We start from the raw sequence: 14497 nt of genomic DNA on the forward strand, positions 1-14497 counted from the left end.
GACAGTGTTGTCATGTAATATGAGTATTTTGAATTGACAAACACTTTTTTTGAAAACTTAAAGTAATTGACTGAATACTTGAGAGGATTTTTCCCCCTCCCCCGCTTCGCTACTTGATTTTCTTTAACCTGGTTGTGCTGCCTTCTGTGGGTAAACTGCACTTTACGTGTATTTGTATATCCAGTTCGTAATATCTGTTTGCATATCAGATTTCTTACTGTTTGAGCTCAATGTTCTGTGGGAGTTGAACATGTGTATTAAGTAGAGGGAATTTCCTTGGAGCTTTAAGTTAACTTCCACGCACAGCCTGAGAATTCAACACAGAAGTCTATCCTACTGAGAGATTCCTGAGATACCAAGGTGGATGTGATTGACTGAAAAGCCCCTAACACAGAGCTGAGCTATGAACAGAATCATGGCATGGTTTGGGTTGGCAGGACCCTTAAAGAACATCTCGTTCCAACACTTTCCACTATCCCAGGTTGCTCCAAGCCCTGTCCAACCTGGCCTTGAGCACTTCCAGGAATGGGGCAGCCACAGCTTCTCTGGTCAACCTGTACCAGGGCCTCACCACCCTCACAGGGAAGAGTTTTTCCCTAATATCTACACCTACTCTTTTTCAGCTTGAAGCCATTCCCCCTTGCCCTGTCACTACATGCTCTTCAGGTAGGAATGTGGCTTTTCCCATTGTGGAACTCTGAGATGGGACTGGCAAACTGCTCCAGCATCTGCTGCCCCCCCTGTGCCTGCTGGTGCCAGAGCATCTCCTTCCCACCCACCCCGAGGGGCTCAGCTCCATCGCTCATGCTTTCATTGTCTGGAAATGGCCAGAGATGACTGAACCAAGAAGCCCAGCAGTTCATTCCTGAAAAGATAAATTCCAAGAAACAACATAATACTGTTTCTTTCAGGTCTTTTCCGGCAAATGCCTTGGAGGGGCTGGGAGCAGGGGCTCAGCAGGCTGCCAGGCACCCGGCCAGGGTCCTCTGCAGCTCCTTCCTTCCACGGCTGTGGGGGCTGGCAGCTCCTCCGGAGCACTCTGATTAAGTGAGATGTGGGGATAAGTTCAGAGCCTAATTTCTCCTTCATAATTAAAAAATTTGTGCATCTGTCATGCTGCTGGTGATTAGGTTGTATTTTCTTGTGGCCTAGAAGGAATATGGCAGTGAATCACTTTGCAAGCAGCTGTCCTCGAACAGCTGAGCGAGGCTCAATATTTGATTTAGGCTAATAAAAAGTCTGGGGGTAGGGCTGATGTTTACAAACTGGACGTGATCAAGCATTCAGATCAGCTGTTCCACTGCCTGGTGAGTGCAGACAGCGGGGACCCCACTGAAGGTTTGGGCTTTGTGTTGTGCTTCCCCACCTGCCTGCATAGGTGGGCACGGGCAGGGAGCAGGAGGGTCCCCACTCTGGACTGCAAGTGCATCCGACAGCATCAGCTGTGCTGGAGAAGCCTCCTTGTCTCCAGCTGCGTCACTCTAACAGCTCTCAATGCATTAAATATGTCCCTTTTGCTCTTCTGTGAGTGTTGTAGTCAAACCATATGTTTAAAAATCTTTTAATCTTCATAAATCATTTCTTCCAGCAGTCTAGTAAGTTTAGTTGCTGCTCTCCGAATTCCCACTAGTTACTGACTCTTTCCCTTTGAGATGAGCTGCCCTGAAATAAATGCAATGAAGAAAACCTACTTTGTGATTTAGTTCTTATCTGATTGCTTCTCCAAATCATATTGATCTGCTGTTATCATGCTGCTGGCTTGGACTTGCTGTCCAGGTTTTGCCTCTGGGTCTCTGCTGGCATTGCACCTTGAAATGGTTATTTTCCCCAAACCATTTTATATATAAGATAAATTATGGCATATTTCCTGCTTGTATTTTCTATTTCTCCCATCCCTTTGTATTATTTCTCCCCTGTCTAAAAGGTTTTTTCATCCTCTTCCTGAAGTAAAATGTGTCAGAGTCTTTGCTATCCTTTTTTTTTCTGACTTTTATCAAGGCATTGTACTTTAAAATGCTCTTATACCCATCTAGTTAAACAGGCTCTTAGGGTACTGTTGTCTTGATATTATAAAGAAAAATATTTACACTCTGAAGGTGACCAAAGCTCAGCACAGTGTGGTGGGTTGATCCAGGTTAGGTGCCTGGTGCCCACCAGAGCTCAGAGGATTGAGCCATGAGGGGATTCACACTTTTTTCAGTGTGAGTTACTCTGTGATTCTGTAGGAGTCTGTATGAACAGGAGGCTGAACAGAGACATGACCCTCAAATTCAGGAATGGTAGATACTGTAAGAAAATATGTAATTTTTAATGTAATCCTTAATTCAGTGTGTCTTTTATCTGGTTAAGTATAGGCTACTGGTTCCCACCTAAAGGTCGTCTTTATATAGATAAGGCTAATAAATATACAGAAAAGTTGGGGTAGTTTTTAATCAAAAATATTCAGTTGGTCTTGAGATGTTTTGCAAAGTTTATGCCAGCACCTCTCCTAAACAACATCTCTGAGGGCATGTTTTCTAACTCTCCCCAAGTGACTGTCTCCTGGCTCTCACCTGCTGCTGTCATTGTACCTAGTTCAGCAGCAGGGGGGAAAAAATCTTTCCCAGGTGTCTGCAAATTTATAGTTTCCTGACATTCCAGCATCAAACTTGGTGATAATTTCATTTTTTCTTCTCACTTGCTTGTCCAGTCACTCCAGTTTTGGTTGGGGCTGGCATCTCCTGCGGTGTTTAATGAGTGTGTTTCATTCTCCTGTGCCAGGTCCCAGGCTTGTATTAAAACCCTTTTCATCCTATTTGAGTGTCTGTTCCTTAAATAATGTCACATCATCCCCTGCCCTGCACAGCAAGGAGCTGAAACTTTTTCAGTTTCCACTGAGCTCTGGGGCCAGGGAAATCGTGAACTGTTTGGTTGTTTGTTTGCAAAATGTTCTGCTGTTTGTTCTGCTGTGCGGAACCCTAAGCCAGTAATTTTTTTGTTTGCTTGCATTTCGGTGCAGTTAGCCTTCAAAGCTGAATGTTTTCCTTTTCATTGTTATAAACTGCTTGCTGTTTGTTGTTGGTTTGCATGTGGTACTCAAAAGACCCATTTCATGTGTGGTGAGAGATTGTTTGAGGGACTCCAGAGGGTTTTAATGATATTTGTTTGAAATTATATGAATTAGTTTGTAGGAAAGTTGTTTTTATTTCTCGTCTTTGTTTACATAGTTTAAATTAGCTTCTCTGTCATCACTTGTGACTACTTTTTGGGTTTTCTGCTAAATAAAGGCTTATTGCAGGCTAGCGGAGTGTTGGAAATTAAAGATGTGGGAAGTAATAACGCTCAAGTATTATATGTGGCTTCTCTTAACCATCTCCAAAATACCCATTTTGTTTAAAATCCTTTTTCATAAACAAAACTCTCTGAAAGATCATTCTCTGAGTTGTGTTTCTGGTTCCCCCCAAATTATGCAGGAATAACAGAAGATATTTCTGCTCTTGTTTGAGAATCTTTACATTTCAAATTTTTCCTTAAAAAAAACCACAAACCCTTGCTCTGGGATCTTTTCCTCACAGAAATTCAGGAGGTTTACATTACAGAGCAGATTTTCTTGGTATTTTACCACAGCAGTTTGGAAGGCTCCCAAACCCAATCCTGAACCCCAGAACTTCAACAGAACATTTCCTGTGAAGTTACCTTGAAACAAACACACTCCTTTCAGGAGCTGTGGAGCCAAACCTCTTCTTTCTCTAAAGTTAAGCTTGGCAAAACAGGGTGGGTTTTAGACCACTCCTTCTCCAACTTCCAAAGAAATGGATGTGCTGTCTGGACCATGGGATGGAAATTTGTACTAACTAATGTAGTGGAATTCTTCCCTGCAATAAACCTGTTCTTTCTAGTGTGCGTAGGTTACAGGCTCTTTGGGACAGGATTGTCTTGTGGAATGGGATGCTGATAAGACAGAGTAAGATCCAACACTTATAGTTCCTTTCCAATACTATGAAAGTCCTAGTGTCTTTGGTGATTTGGGGGGGAGGGGGGTTGGGGGTGGTGTGACAGGGTGCAATCTTGTTAAACTTCCAAAATTGCATCCTAGACTTAATTTTCTATTTTTTTGTCTCTTGAAGGCTCAGCTGTCTCAGGTTCAGGAAGAAGTGGGAAACCACAAGCAAAGAGCAGAGATGGTAAGTGTTCAATTTTTGCTTGTTTTTTAAAGTTATTTTACAAGGCAGTAACATATGCAAAGTTCAGTTCATTTAAACAATGGATCAGTTCCAAATATTTCAAAATTAATAGCAAATAAGCATTGTAAAAGTTTCTGTTGCTGCTGCCTGTCTTGGCACTCCCTGTCTCCATACTCACCTCAAAAAAGTGTTGGATGAGATCTAGTGGCCTGTCTTCCTTTTTTTGGCAATTTCCTCTCTCTTTAGCAGTTCTAGATCAGAAGCAAGCATTTAATTTTGTACTGAATTAACTCCTTTCTTTGGGGGCCTTTGATTCAGTCTCAAGTGTGCAAAGAACAATGAGATGAGATAAGACAGAATTATCACAAACTATTTTTTTTACAGTATCTGTTAATTTTCTGCTGGGTATGTCTATTTTATTGGCACTTCCCTCAAGGACCAAAAAGAATAGAGGCCACAAAACCAGACGGGAAAGTTTATGTGCAGTTTCATGACTATTGTGTACAATTATTCATAATCAGGAATAAATGAGGTGTCAGCATTAAGCCATTTCGTGAACCATTGTTTTTGCTAATGGGTGAATTGTGGGATTCCTGCAACTTTTTCTAGTCACAAGAAAAACCTGAGCAGTATCCAAGACGTAGAGACTCGTTCTGTAAATGTGATTAATTTTATTACTAATGAAAAAATAGGCCTGCATCAGTGGTAAGTAAGTAGGTGCTAAACAGATATCTGTTCTAAAATCCAAATCATAAACCATGGTTTCACCACGGGTCTTTTTAGACTTGTGCTGAACTCTAGTAGGGCACTGGAGGGCAGGACTGCCGTGCCCCTGCTGTGCTATTAATGGGTTGCCATACGTCTGTTGGTATCTTTTTTTTTAATTTGTGCCTCTTGCTGTTTCAACATCAGATTTTTCATAATGAGAGCGTTAATTAATTCCGGTTCTGGGGTGGTCTCACATTGTGGGCAAACATTTTTGTATGCCCAGCTGCTTTCTGTGGTGATGCAGTTCACAACTGATACTTCCAAAGAAAACTGAATTAATCCTATTTACCATCTGATCTCATTACGTGCTGCCTTGTTACAGTTTCAAATTCTATACAATCAATTTTGCATTGTGCTCACTGGATATATCAGAGGAAAAACTTGCTGTTGTGTTTTTAATGTTCTGATGCTTTGGGTTTTTTTTAAACGTTTCAGAGTTTTTCTTTTGGGCTCATTAAGCCTGGATTTTGAGTTGTTTGTTTGCCTTCAAAAATTTGTTGTATTAAACAGTCTAGCAGAGAGCTGGAGAAACTGGAACTTCTGGTGTTAAAGCATTAATTGATGTTGTGCAACATCCATCAGCAGAGGATAAAGCAGCAGTCAGTGTTCACTGCCTATTCCCAAGGGTTTCTCAGTGGAAAACTGCAGGTCTTGTGATCTTCCAGTAAAGTTTACCTCAACCTCTCATGAACAGGCTGTTTTCTGTGGTGCTTTAGACGATGGATTGCAAATTGTGAGGTGTGGGCTGTATTCAGCAGTTTGAATTTTGTTCAGTAAATACAGGAAAATTGCTTCATACAGAGGAAGAGAGAGGTTTTTTTTTTTTTTTTTCCCCTCTTTTTCCCTTTTGAGGGAAAGTCTGGCAGTATAGTGCCTTCTTTTCACTGGTGGTGGATGGTTCTCCTGCATCCCCAGTTGAAATCTCCCTTGTAGGGAAAGTTGTGTCACTCTGTGTCTTCTACAATGTTGGCAGAGACAGAGCTCTGTTCCCTTTGGGTGGGGCTGTTCTGTAGCTGCCTGCCCAAGGGCTCCTGTGGATATACCATCAGCCCCACTCTCCTCCCTGCCATCCAGCAAAATGTTCTTTATATGGGTTTTTCCCCCCCCTCTCCAGGTCAGTGTCTCACCTGGATGGCCTTATTTTCAGACTCCTTTAAATGTGACACTTCAGCAAAATTATTTGCCTGGTTTGGATTCCTGGCATCTCACCTTCCTTTTCCTGCCTTTTACCTGTGAGCCTCCAGTCTCAGTTTGATGCTGAGTGTCCGTGGCTGCAGGTGCAGAAGGGCTCGTCCTGCTCTGGGTGCTGACAGATGTGGGTATTGCTTTTCAGCAGCTCTTCTGCAAACAGGCCCATGGCTCTAAGTGAAATGGAATAAACACCTGTCAGGTGCTATCATACAGTCTTTGGGCTGCTTCTGGGATGAACCTCTGTGCAGGTGACATCTCTGCTGCCACCCTGAAGAGAACTGATGGCTTTGCCACCCTCCCCAGGCACTGGAAATGAAGGGATGTGCTGTGGGGCTGGTGAACTGGCTGATTGCATCTCACTGAGGAGTTTGATGTCTTCCTTGTGTGCAGTGGGGGCATCTTAGATGCCCTGGTAAATAATTCACTCTTTACATAGCAATATTTAAAAGTAAAACACTTGTGGGATAAATCTGATAGGATTGTGGCCTCAATAAAACAGGATCTGCAGGCTCTGTGTCCTTGGAGGAGAGGGCCCTGGTTCAGGGAATTGTGTTCATGGGGACAGTATGAAACAAAGGGTGGTGTGTGCTGTAGAGGACACTGTGCCAGGCTGGGGCACAAGGTCCTGCCACAGGAAAATGGGATGGACTCACTCACTGACTGTCATGAATAACTCCAGTGGGGGATTTCATTGCTTGTCAACTAAAAGCGAGTGTGCTACTGGAGGAACGAAAAAAAAGAAAAGAAATTTAAACATCTTCAGTTAATTGCAGTTGACAAGACAAAGGCAGTTTGACTTTCCAGTATTAATTAGCAAACCCATACTAATTAGCTTGTATAAGCACAATTCATGCTTCTTTCCCTAAATGCAATTAATATTGCAACTGAAGACGTCTCTGGGCTGTGCCGCTGTATCATTAACATACTTTGCCCTAATTAGACACGGCCAGTAGTGGCTGGAGAAATGAGTTTGTGATTACAGCCATAAAAAATCCTCTAATATTTTATATCCTTCAGGGAACTTGAACCTAGAATTTATTTTTTGATTTAAGAAAAATTACCCTTATCATTGTGCTGTGTAATTAACAATGAAACTTTCATTTTCCTCTCCCTCTAACCCTTTGCTTATTTATTTTTCTTTATTCACAGTTTAGGTGTGTTTCCACTGTAAGGGAACAGTCTTCTGAGAGGTGATACATAACAGGTCACCACTCTGATAGGGCTCAGGTCACTGGGCTGTCTCACAGATCTGTGGGGTTTGTCTCTTTTATTTGCTGAATGTTTTTTATTGTGAATTTTTTTTGGTGCCTAAGCACATTTTTCCTGCAATGTTTTCATATGCATGTGCACTTTTCTGACAATTTTATCAGCACTGGAAGTTTTCTTTATTGGGACTGGTGCTCCAGTGTCTGTATCTTCAGGATATGCCAGGAAATTGCTCAGAGAGTTCACACATATGGCTCCCTGTTCTGTACTGCCAGGATCTTATTTCTTATGGTATGTTAGTTTAGTGCTCTACTGGCCTAAAGCTGAGAGCAAGCTTCACTCACACAAAAATATTATTTGTGGAAAATGCTTTCTTGTTTGTTATATTATTTTTCTTTCCTCCCCTAAGGGAGGGAAGCAGAAGATGTGCTTGTTTTTCTAATTTCCATTTGCCTTTTTCATATCCCTTTATAGACAGGAGGAGATTGTTTGGCTCAAGGTTGCCATCCAAGCAACAGCTGTGATCTCTGATCTTACTCTTTCTTTCAGTCTGGTTCTGTAGCACGGGGCATTCCTGTCAAGATTTCTTTTTCTCCATCATTAATCCCTAAGGGAAGTCAGCTTGGTATTAAAAAAGCATCACCTGTATTTTCACTGCCCTGAGGTGCCCTGGGTATCTTTTGACTTTCATCTTCAGAAGACAGCTTGGCCCATGTGGGCTCTGAAATCTATAGACTGCTCGTTGGAACAAATTATATTTCACCCTCCAGCAGATTAAAAAGGATGGATATATGAATCAGAAGAATTGCTTAGCAGGGTGGGAGGTAAAGAAGATTTGAAGTCCAAGAATGCAGCTGTCACCAAATGAGTGGCATAAATTGAGTGTCCTTGCAGAAGCAATAAAGACACCTTAAAATGAATATAATGAATACTCCGTGCCTTGAGGAAAAGTGTTGGTTAACCCTCTGCAGAGAACAGGAGACCTTTATTTAAGAGCAGCAGGTCAGCAATAGTTAAAGAACCAAATCATGTGTTCAGTCTGATGAAATCATAATGTTTAGGATTAACTTAAATGTCAGTGACTGCCTACACTGATAGTTATCAGAGGAGGAAATGGAGACAGAAAGGAGAGTGTGTGAAGGAAATAAACTCAGAGAACACTGTGCATGATGTAGTTGGGAACTAGCTGTTGAATGGAAGGCAACCTGGAAAAATTATTACCATAATTTTAATTTGCAGGTAATAACAATGATAATAAGAAAAACGTGAACTTTAATATAGAAAGACCTGCCCTGGATAACTGGCCAATAGCACTCATTTAATTCTTGTTTAAGAGTTATTAAACATAAAGCAAGAAATACAACAGACCAGGCATAAGAACAAAAGTGATGTTCATTAGTGGAAATGTAAATTCTCTGTATTATCTATAATAGGAAGTCAATTAAATGTGAGATTAGAGAGCTGAACCATGGTAGTTATAAATAAAAATGCTTTACTGGAACATACGTAGAACCAACAGGTTGGGAGGGGAAGGAGTCAACCGACGGGTGCAGGAGGCCTCCATCTATCAAAAGTGTATTTCATAATTTCTGAATTGATTTAGCAGATTTCCTTCCCATGGGACAGATTTTATCCTAGCACCTTGTGTGAGGTTAGCAAACCCAAGACAGATGAGCAGCGTGGCACTTGGCTGAGGAGCAGGGTGAATAGTTTTAGTGAGGCAATCTTAGGGAAATATCCAGTTCTCAAATCAGATTGAAAAACATGAATCTGGTTATAAAGAGACAGCAAAAGAAGTTAATCCAGAATGAAATGATATAGTAACAGAAGACTGGAAGAGGACTTTTAGATCATAAAGTCCAGTCCTTCGGTAACTGAGGCAATTGCAGCATATATCTCAGTTCATAAATTTATCAAGCTTGTCTTGAAACTGCTTTGGTTGTTTGTACCATTACTGTCATTGAAAGACTGCTCTGACAGCTGAAATCTTCCCAGTTCCAACTGAAAATATATGTGCAGTTAATATCCATTCTTTTTCTTGTGCTAATGTTCTCCTTAAACTACAGTGACTGTTCTTCCTCCCTCATATTTATGCTGAGACATATTTATAGAGAACAATTGTTCTCTCCCAGCCTTTCATTTGTCTAGGTTAAACAAATCAAGCTCTTGCAGTCTTCTCCTAAAACAGGCTCTTCAGGCTCCTCATGAATCCTGCAGCTTTCTTTAAATCTCTTCCCGTTTTTCTGTGTCTCCTTTGAAGATGAGTCCCACCATTCCAGGTGATGTTCCAGCAGTATCTTGTACAAAAGTATCTTCCATGGAAGCATGGGGTACAGGCAGGTACCTCTTCCATCTGTGGTGGAAGAGCTGACCTGTATCCAGGATATTGCTCATTTCCACTGCCACATGGCACTGATGTTCATCCTGGGATCAGTTCATCTACCCCACTCTTTGTCCTCCTCTCTAGTTTCTGACTGAGGAAGACTCAGTTTATAGGAGATGTTCCAGCTGTTGTGTGATTTGCGCTATGACAGCTCAGTTCTGTGCTGTTCCTTGAGTTTTCATGTAGCTTCCTCTTTCTGATCAGTTTATGCCCCTCTGTGCTAAAGCCTCCCTGCTCTGTGCTATCAGTAACTGTGCTCATGCATTTATATTTTTTGACCCAGGATCTTCAGTGAATTATGTTTGCTTTGAATATGTCTGAGACATCTTCTCTATCAGGTAGTTTTACTTCAGCAGAGCCTTTAGTTCCTTGTTTGTTCTGTGTATACTTCACAGTGTTTGTATTGTTCTTCACTGTATTGTGTGATTCAGTTAAGTCAGATTGGGAGTTGTTGGAAAAAGGGGGTGAGTGTACAGGAGTTATTGATGCCCTGTTTTAAATTTCCTCCCGATGTTTTTACTGTGGAGCTTTGGCTCTGAAGGTGGAGTGAACCCTAAACAGTGGGATGAGAGTACTCAGAGTGACTCTTCTCCTTTCCCCTTTCTTAGAGAGCTCTCTCTCAGTGCCTGTTGTAAACAAGTACATTAAAACAGGTCCTTGCTATTCCCCACCGTGTAGGAATATGGTGAACTCTGAGGAACAGGCAGGATTATTCCCCCCCCCCTCTTAGCATAGGGAATGATGAACTGCCTCAGTTGGTGTTGTACCTGCTGCACATTCCCTCTTGGAAAATTCACGTTCAAGACACAAAACTGTGGCACCATCAGAAGCATCTGTTGCACGTGATGTGAGCGTGGAGAAAGCTTTGGAATTCTGTTGGGTGAGTGCTGACAAACTGCCTGTAAACTGGAGAGGGGATCAGCACATTACACTGCTGCACATTAGTATCTCAATGCTATTTTAATTAGGTTAGAAGAAGAGACTTAGTGAGTCAATTCTTGTGGTTTATCTCTGTTTTAAAAATCTAGCCGGGCACATGGGATCAAATAGTACATTCCCTTCAAATTAAAAAGAAATAAACGTTCTGTTTAAAAGTCCCATTACCCAAATGAACCTGCTGCTGGATCCATTAATGTGAAAGTTTTATGAAACTCGGCAGCACTGGTTGGTTTCAGCAGGACTGTTTTCATTTGCTCTTCGGAGGCGATAAGAGCTGACATGGGGTTAGGGCTGTCAGAAGGAAGAAACGTGGCTGCCTGAAGTGGAGAGCTGCCTTACTGCTGCTCCTCTCTCTGGCTCCCTGTGGGACAGATACTGCCAAATTTTGGGGACTGGTCTGACCCAGAGCTGAACAGCAGTTCCAGCTCAGGTGGGATGTACTTATATATTGACCCCGTTCCCAGCCCATCATTTGGAGGGGCCTCCATGCTACAGATGTACCCCTAAAACCCCATCTCTGCTGACAGGCAGAATTATAACAGGAGCAAGGACTGGGGAGGTAGAAGGGGGTAGGGTTTTTTCCTCTTTGGTTGTTGAGCAGGAGAAAGGTGGATCATTTTCCTGTGCAGAGGATGATGCTCTGCTACAGCTGGAGTTGTCCTTGTCAGTGTCACTGTTGTCACTAAAATCTGAGTTACACTGGGTTACTTAATTGAATGAGAATGGGATAGGGATATTATCCGAGGCTTTATTTTAGTAGGCACAGCCTTGAGACACAAAAGACATATTTAATAGTCATGCAAGTATTGTGTTTTCCTAGCTCCATTCATCTTCACAGAGCCTGTAAGAAGTTTATGGGCTGCATCAGACTCACATAGTTCAGTTTAGTTGAGCTGAAATTTCCTGGAGAATGCAGGGGCTTCATGTTATGTTCAGCACTTTGAGAAAACCAAGTCAGAGGTCCAGGATACCTCTTGGGTTCCTTCATTTCTGATCTCTTATTCTGCCTTGCCTAAAAGGCAGCTTGCAGAAGGTGTAGAAGCAACATGTGCTTTCCACGTCCAGAGAGGGAAAGAAAGACTTGAGGGCTGTTGAACAGTAGTAATTTATTTCTAGTAGTAATTTATTTCCAATTTCCATGTGACCAAGGATAGAGACTGGTTTCCTGCTTTCACAGTCATGAGAAGTTGTACCTGCATCAGAAGAGGACCATTCTGAGAGATCTGATCCAGGAAATCCAATTCTGTAGGCACAGTTTGTCCTGAACACGAAGAGGGATGTGAAGCTCTCTAACTGTGGGATCTGGGGGGGCACCAAGGGCATGTTCAGAGGATGTGCCTGCAGATCAAAGGTTGCTGGATACTTTTCTTCTTGCCTGGGGCTGGCTTTGTGTGTACAAAAAGGGAGATAAAGGCTTAAAAAAAAATGAAGTTTCAAGACTTAGTCCTTATACTGACAGCTTAGTCAGCTTGCTACATTATTTACTTTCGATCTTATTGTGTCTCAGTGCCTTTAGAAGATCTCGTTCCCAGTGTTTCTTGCCTTTGGCTGCTGGATGCTGGGGGTGGGTAGTAACCATGGCAGGCTGGGGTCTGTGAGGGCAGCAGGGTCCTCCAGCACAAGCTGCAAAACCCAATTTATCCACAGAGACAAGAAGATCATAGAGCAGAATTTTTCCTGTGACCTCTTGGTAAATAATGAATGGCAGAGCCCTGCCTCTTTGGAATCACTTAATTAAGGCTGACAACTCTTTGTTGTATTACAGGATCCAGCTTGTCAGGAGAATCTTAACTTATTTATGAATATTTCATTAACCTCTAAAGACTGGCTGTATAAAATCGAGCTCCTGCCAGGCCCTGTCCTGTTGATGCTGTGTTCAGTGCTAATGTCATCCCTGCACATCTATTACACCTTCCCTCTGAGCTGGACCTCGGAGTTTATTATTGGTGGCAGCAAGAACATGTTCACCAAAGGTTAAAATGCCAGGCTTCTGCTTTGGCACCAGAACTGAACATACAGTATTTGAGAGGGAATTGCTGTTTGCCTTTCGTTCTGTGACTGCTGCTGGCAACTGAAGGGCAGCACAGGCATCATCCTGAGAGGCTGAAACGGGCAGAGCAGCCTTGGCAGGTCCCTGTAACCTTTGGGTTTTGGCATGAGGAGAGAGATTTCTCATTTTTTACACATTAAAAACTCACTGCTTTTTGTCACAGGTGGACCCCAGGATGGGTCATTTAGGTAGAAAGCATTAAACCTGTTCTTTTTAGCCTGTTCTGTGGACAGGGTTTGGGGAACAGGACTCCGTGAAGGCTCTGCTCCTTCCCTGAAGGCAGCTGGGAGGCTCTGTCAGGAGAGCTGCTGCTTTTCCATAGCTGAATCCCTTGCCCCATCCTCATATTTCCCACCTCTGGAAGTTCAGAAAGCACCTTGAACAGCAAGGTCTGCTGGCCCCTGCTGTGACCCTTCCTCTCTCTGCCAAGACATGCCAGAAAACAGTGCTCCCAGCTGTAGCGAACTGCAAAATTGGGCTGGAGCTGCAGTGGGAACGAGAGAGCTGCTCCTAAAAGCGTGTTGAAGTACAGACTGTGTGTTGTTCCATGTGAGTCAGAGAAAGAAGATTAAGTTCAATTTTCAAGTTTAGCACTCAGTGAAGGTTTCTCTGCTCTCTTGCAGTATTAAGCAGGATTGATTCCACTGTATTCATGTTAGAAAACAAAGGAACAAAAATGGATGTTGGATTCCTCTTTCCCCTTTGATCTTCCTAGGTGCCTGGTAACTGCATAGATTCTTCTCTGACTGGTTATTATATGATGATTTTTCAACAAGCAAACTGAAGGGGGGAGTGAGAGGTGGGATTACAAGCTCCCGTTTGATGAGAGTTGTTGAGTGAGTGCTCCGGAAACTCCTCGAGGCTATATTTTCAGGAAACAAACTGTATTCAGACTTTGTACGAAGGAGGTATGACATCTTTGCAGATTTATTTGTTGCTTTGCCTGTGAATTACAGCTGCTACAAGAACTGATTCTAGCAAAAATGCCTACTCCTGCATGAAAGAAATGGCCTGTGTGATGCTCTTCTTGAGAGCAAACAGCTCCATTGCGCCTGTGCCGCGTCCGCACTGGACAGGGAAGCGACACATTCAGTCTGGCACCTTGACAGGTTCCCTAAAGAGTGTCTTATTCTGTGTTTTGCTGTTCTAACCAGGAGTAATGGGTAGGAGGTGTCAGCCATTTAAGGCTAATTACTCCAGAGTTTCCTTCTCTCAGTGGACACCAGCTGTTTTGCTCTCCCTGGCTGGGAGGAGCTTTCGGTAGTAATTAAAGGAAACAGTCATCTACACACTGGTGAAAGTGGTGGAGCGAGGCTGATAACAGCAGAGAGCTCTGAGCTGAATGAACATGGAAATGAGGTGATCCTTCTTCAGAATGAGCTGTTAGAGCAAAGAGAGGGGTTTTGGACGTGAAGCTGTCAAGGTGTTTTGCCATCACGCAGTGGCAGTGAGGTCTCACAGCAGCGCCTGGGAGCGTGGGCACGACAGGTTGAGAGGAAGAGGTTCCTTGTCTGCTCCTTTCTCAGAGTGAGGGTTGAAATATGTAATTATACTTGAATAAACTCATAGGTCTAAATTAACATCTCCAGTTCCCTTGCTTGGTATGTCTCTCGCACAAGATGTTTGCTCTTCTTCCCTGTGAGCTTTCCAGGGTTGTTAATCTTGAGCTCTGAGGCAGCTTCCATCCGGCTGAAATGTCTGGTAGTGTTTATTTCCAAACTCACGTCTTGCACCCATTCCAGGCTACCAAAAAGAAATAAATACAGCATATAGTGGGGGACAAAGAGGAAGACAAAA

The 14497-nt window shown here is 42.8% G+C and overlaps 1 protein-coding gene across 1 annotated transcript in view; it reads left to right on the forward strand.

Moving 5' to 3' along the window:
• The window catches only part of MAD1L1 (mitotic arrest deficient 1 like 1), a 352256-nt gene that overhangs the window by 166438 nt on the left and 171321 nt on the right, over positions 1 to 14497 (forward strand). The window contains exon 13 of the mRNA XM_027683662.1: positions 4107 to 4163. Coding sequence (XP_027539463.1) covers positions 4107 to 4163 — 57 coding nt within the window. The remainder of the gene's footprint in view (positions 1 to 4106; positions 4164 to 14497) is intronic.

The sequence above is a fragment of the Neopelma chrysocephalum genome, unplaced genomic scaffold (genome assembly GCF_003984885.1).
Source record: "Neopelma chrysocephalum unplaced genomic scaffold, ASM398488v2 Primary Assembly neopelma1_65, whole genome shotgun sequence".
NCBI lineage: Eukaryota > Metazoa > Chordata > Aves > Passeriformes > Pipridae > Neopelma > Neopelma chrysocephalum.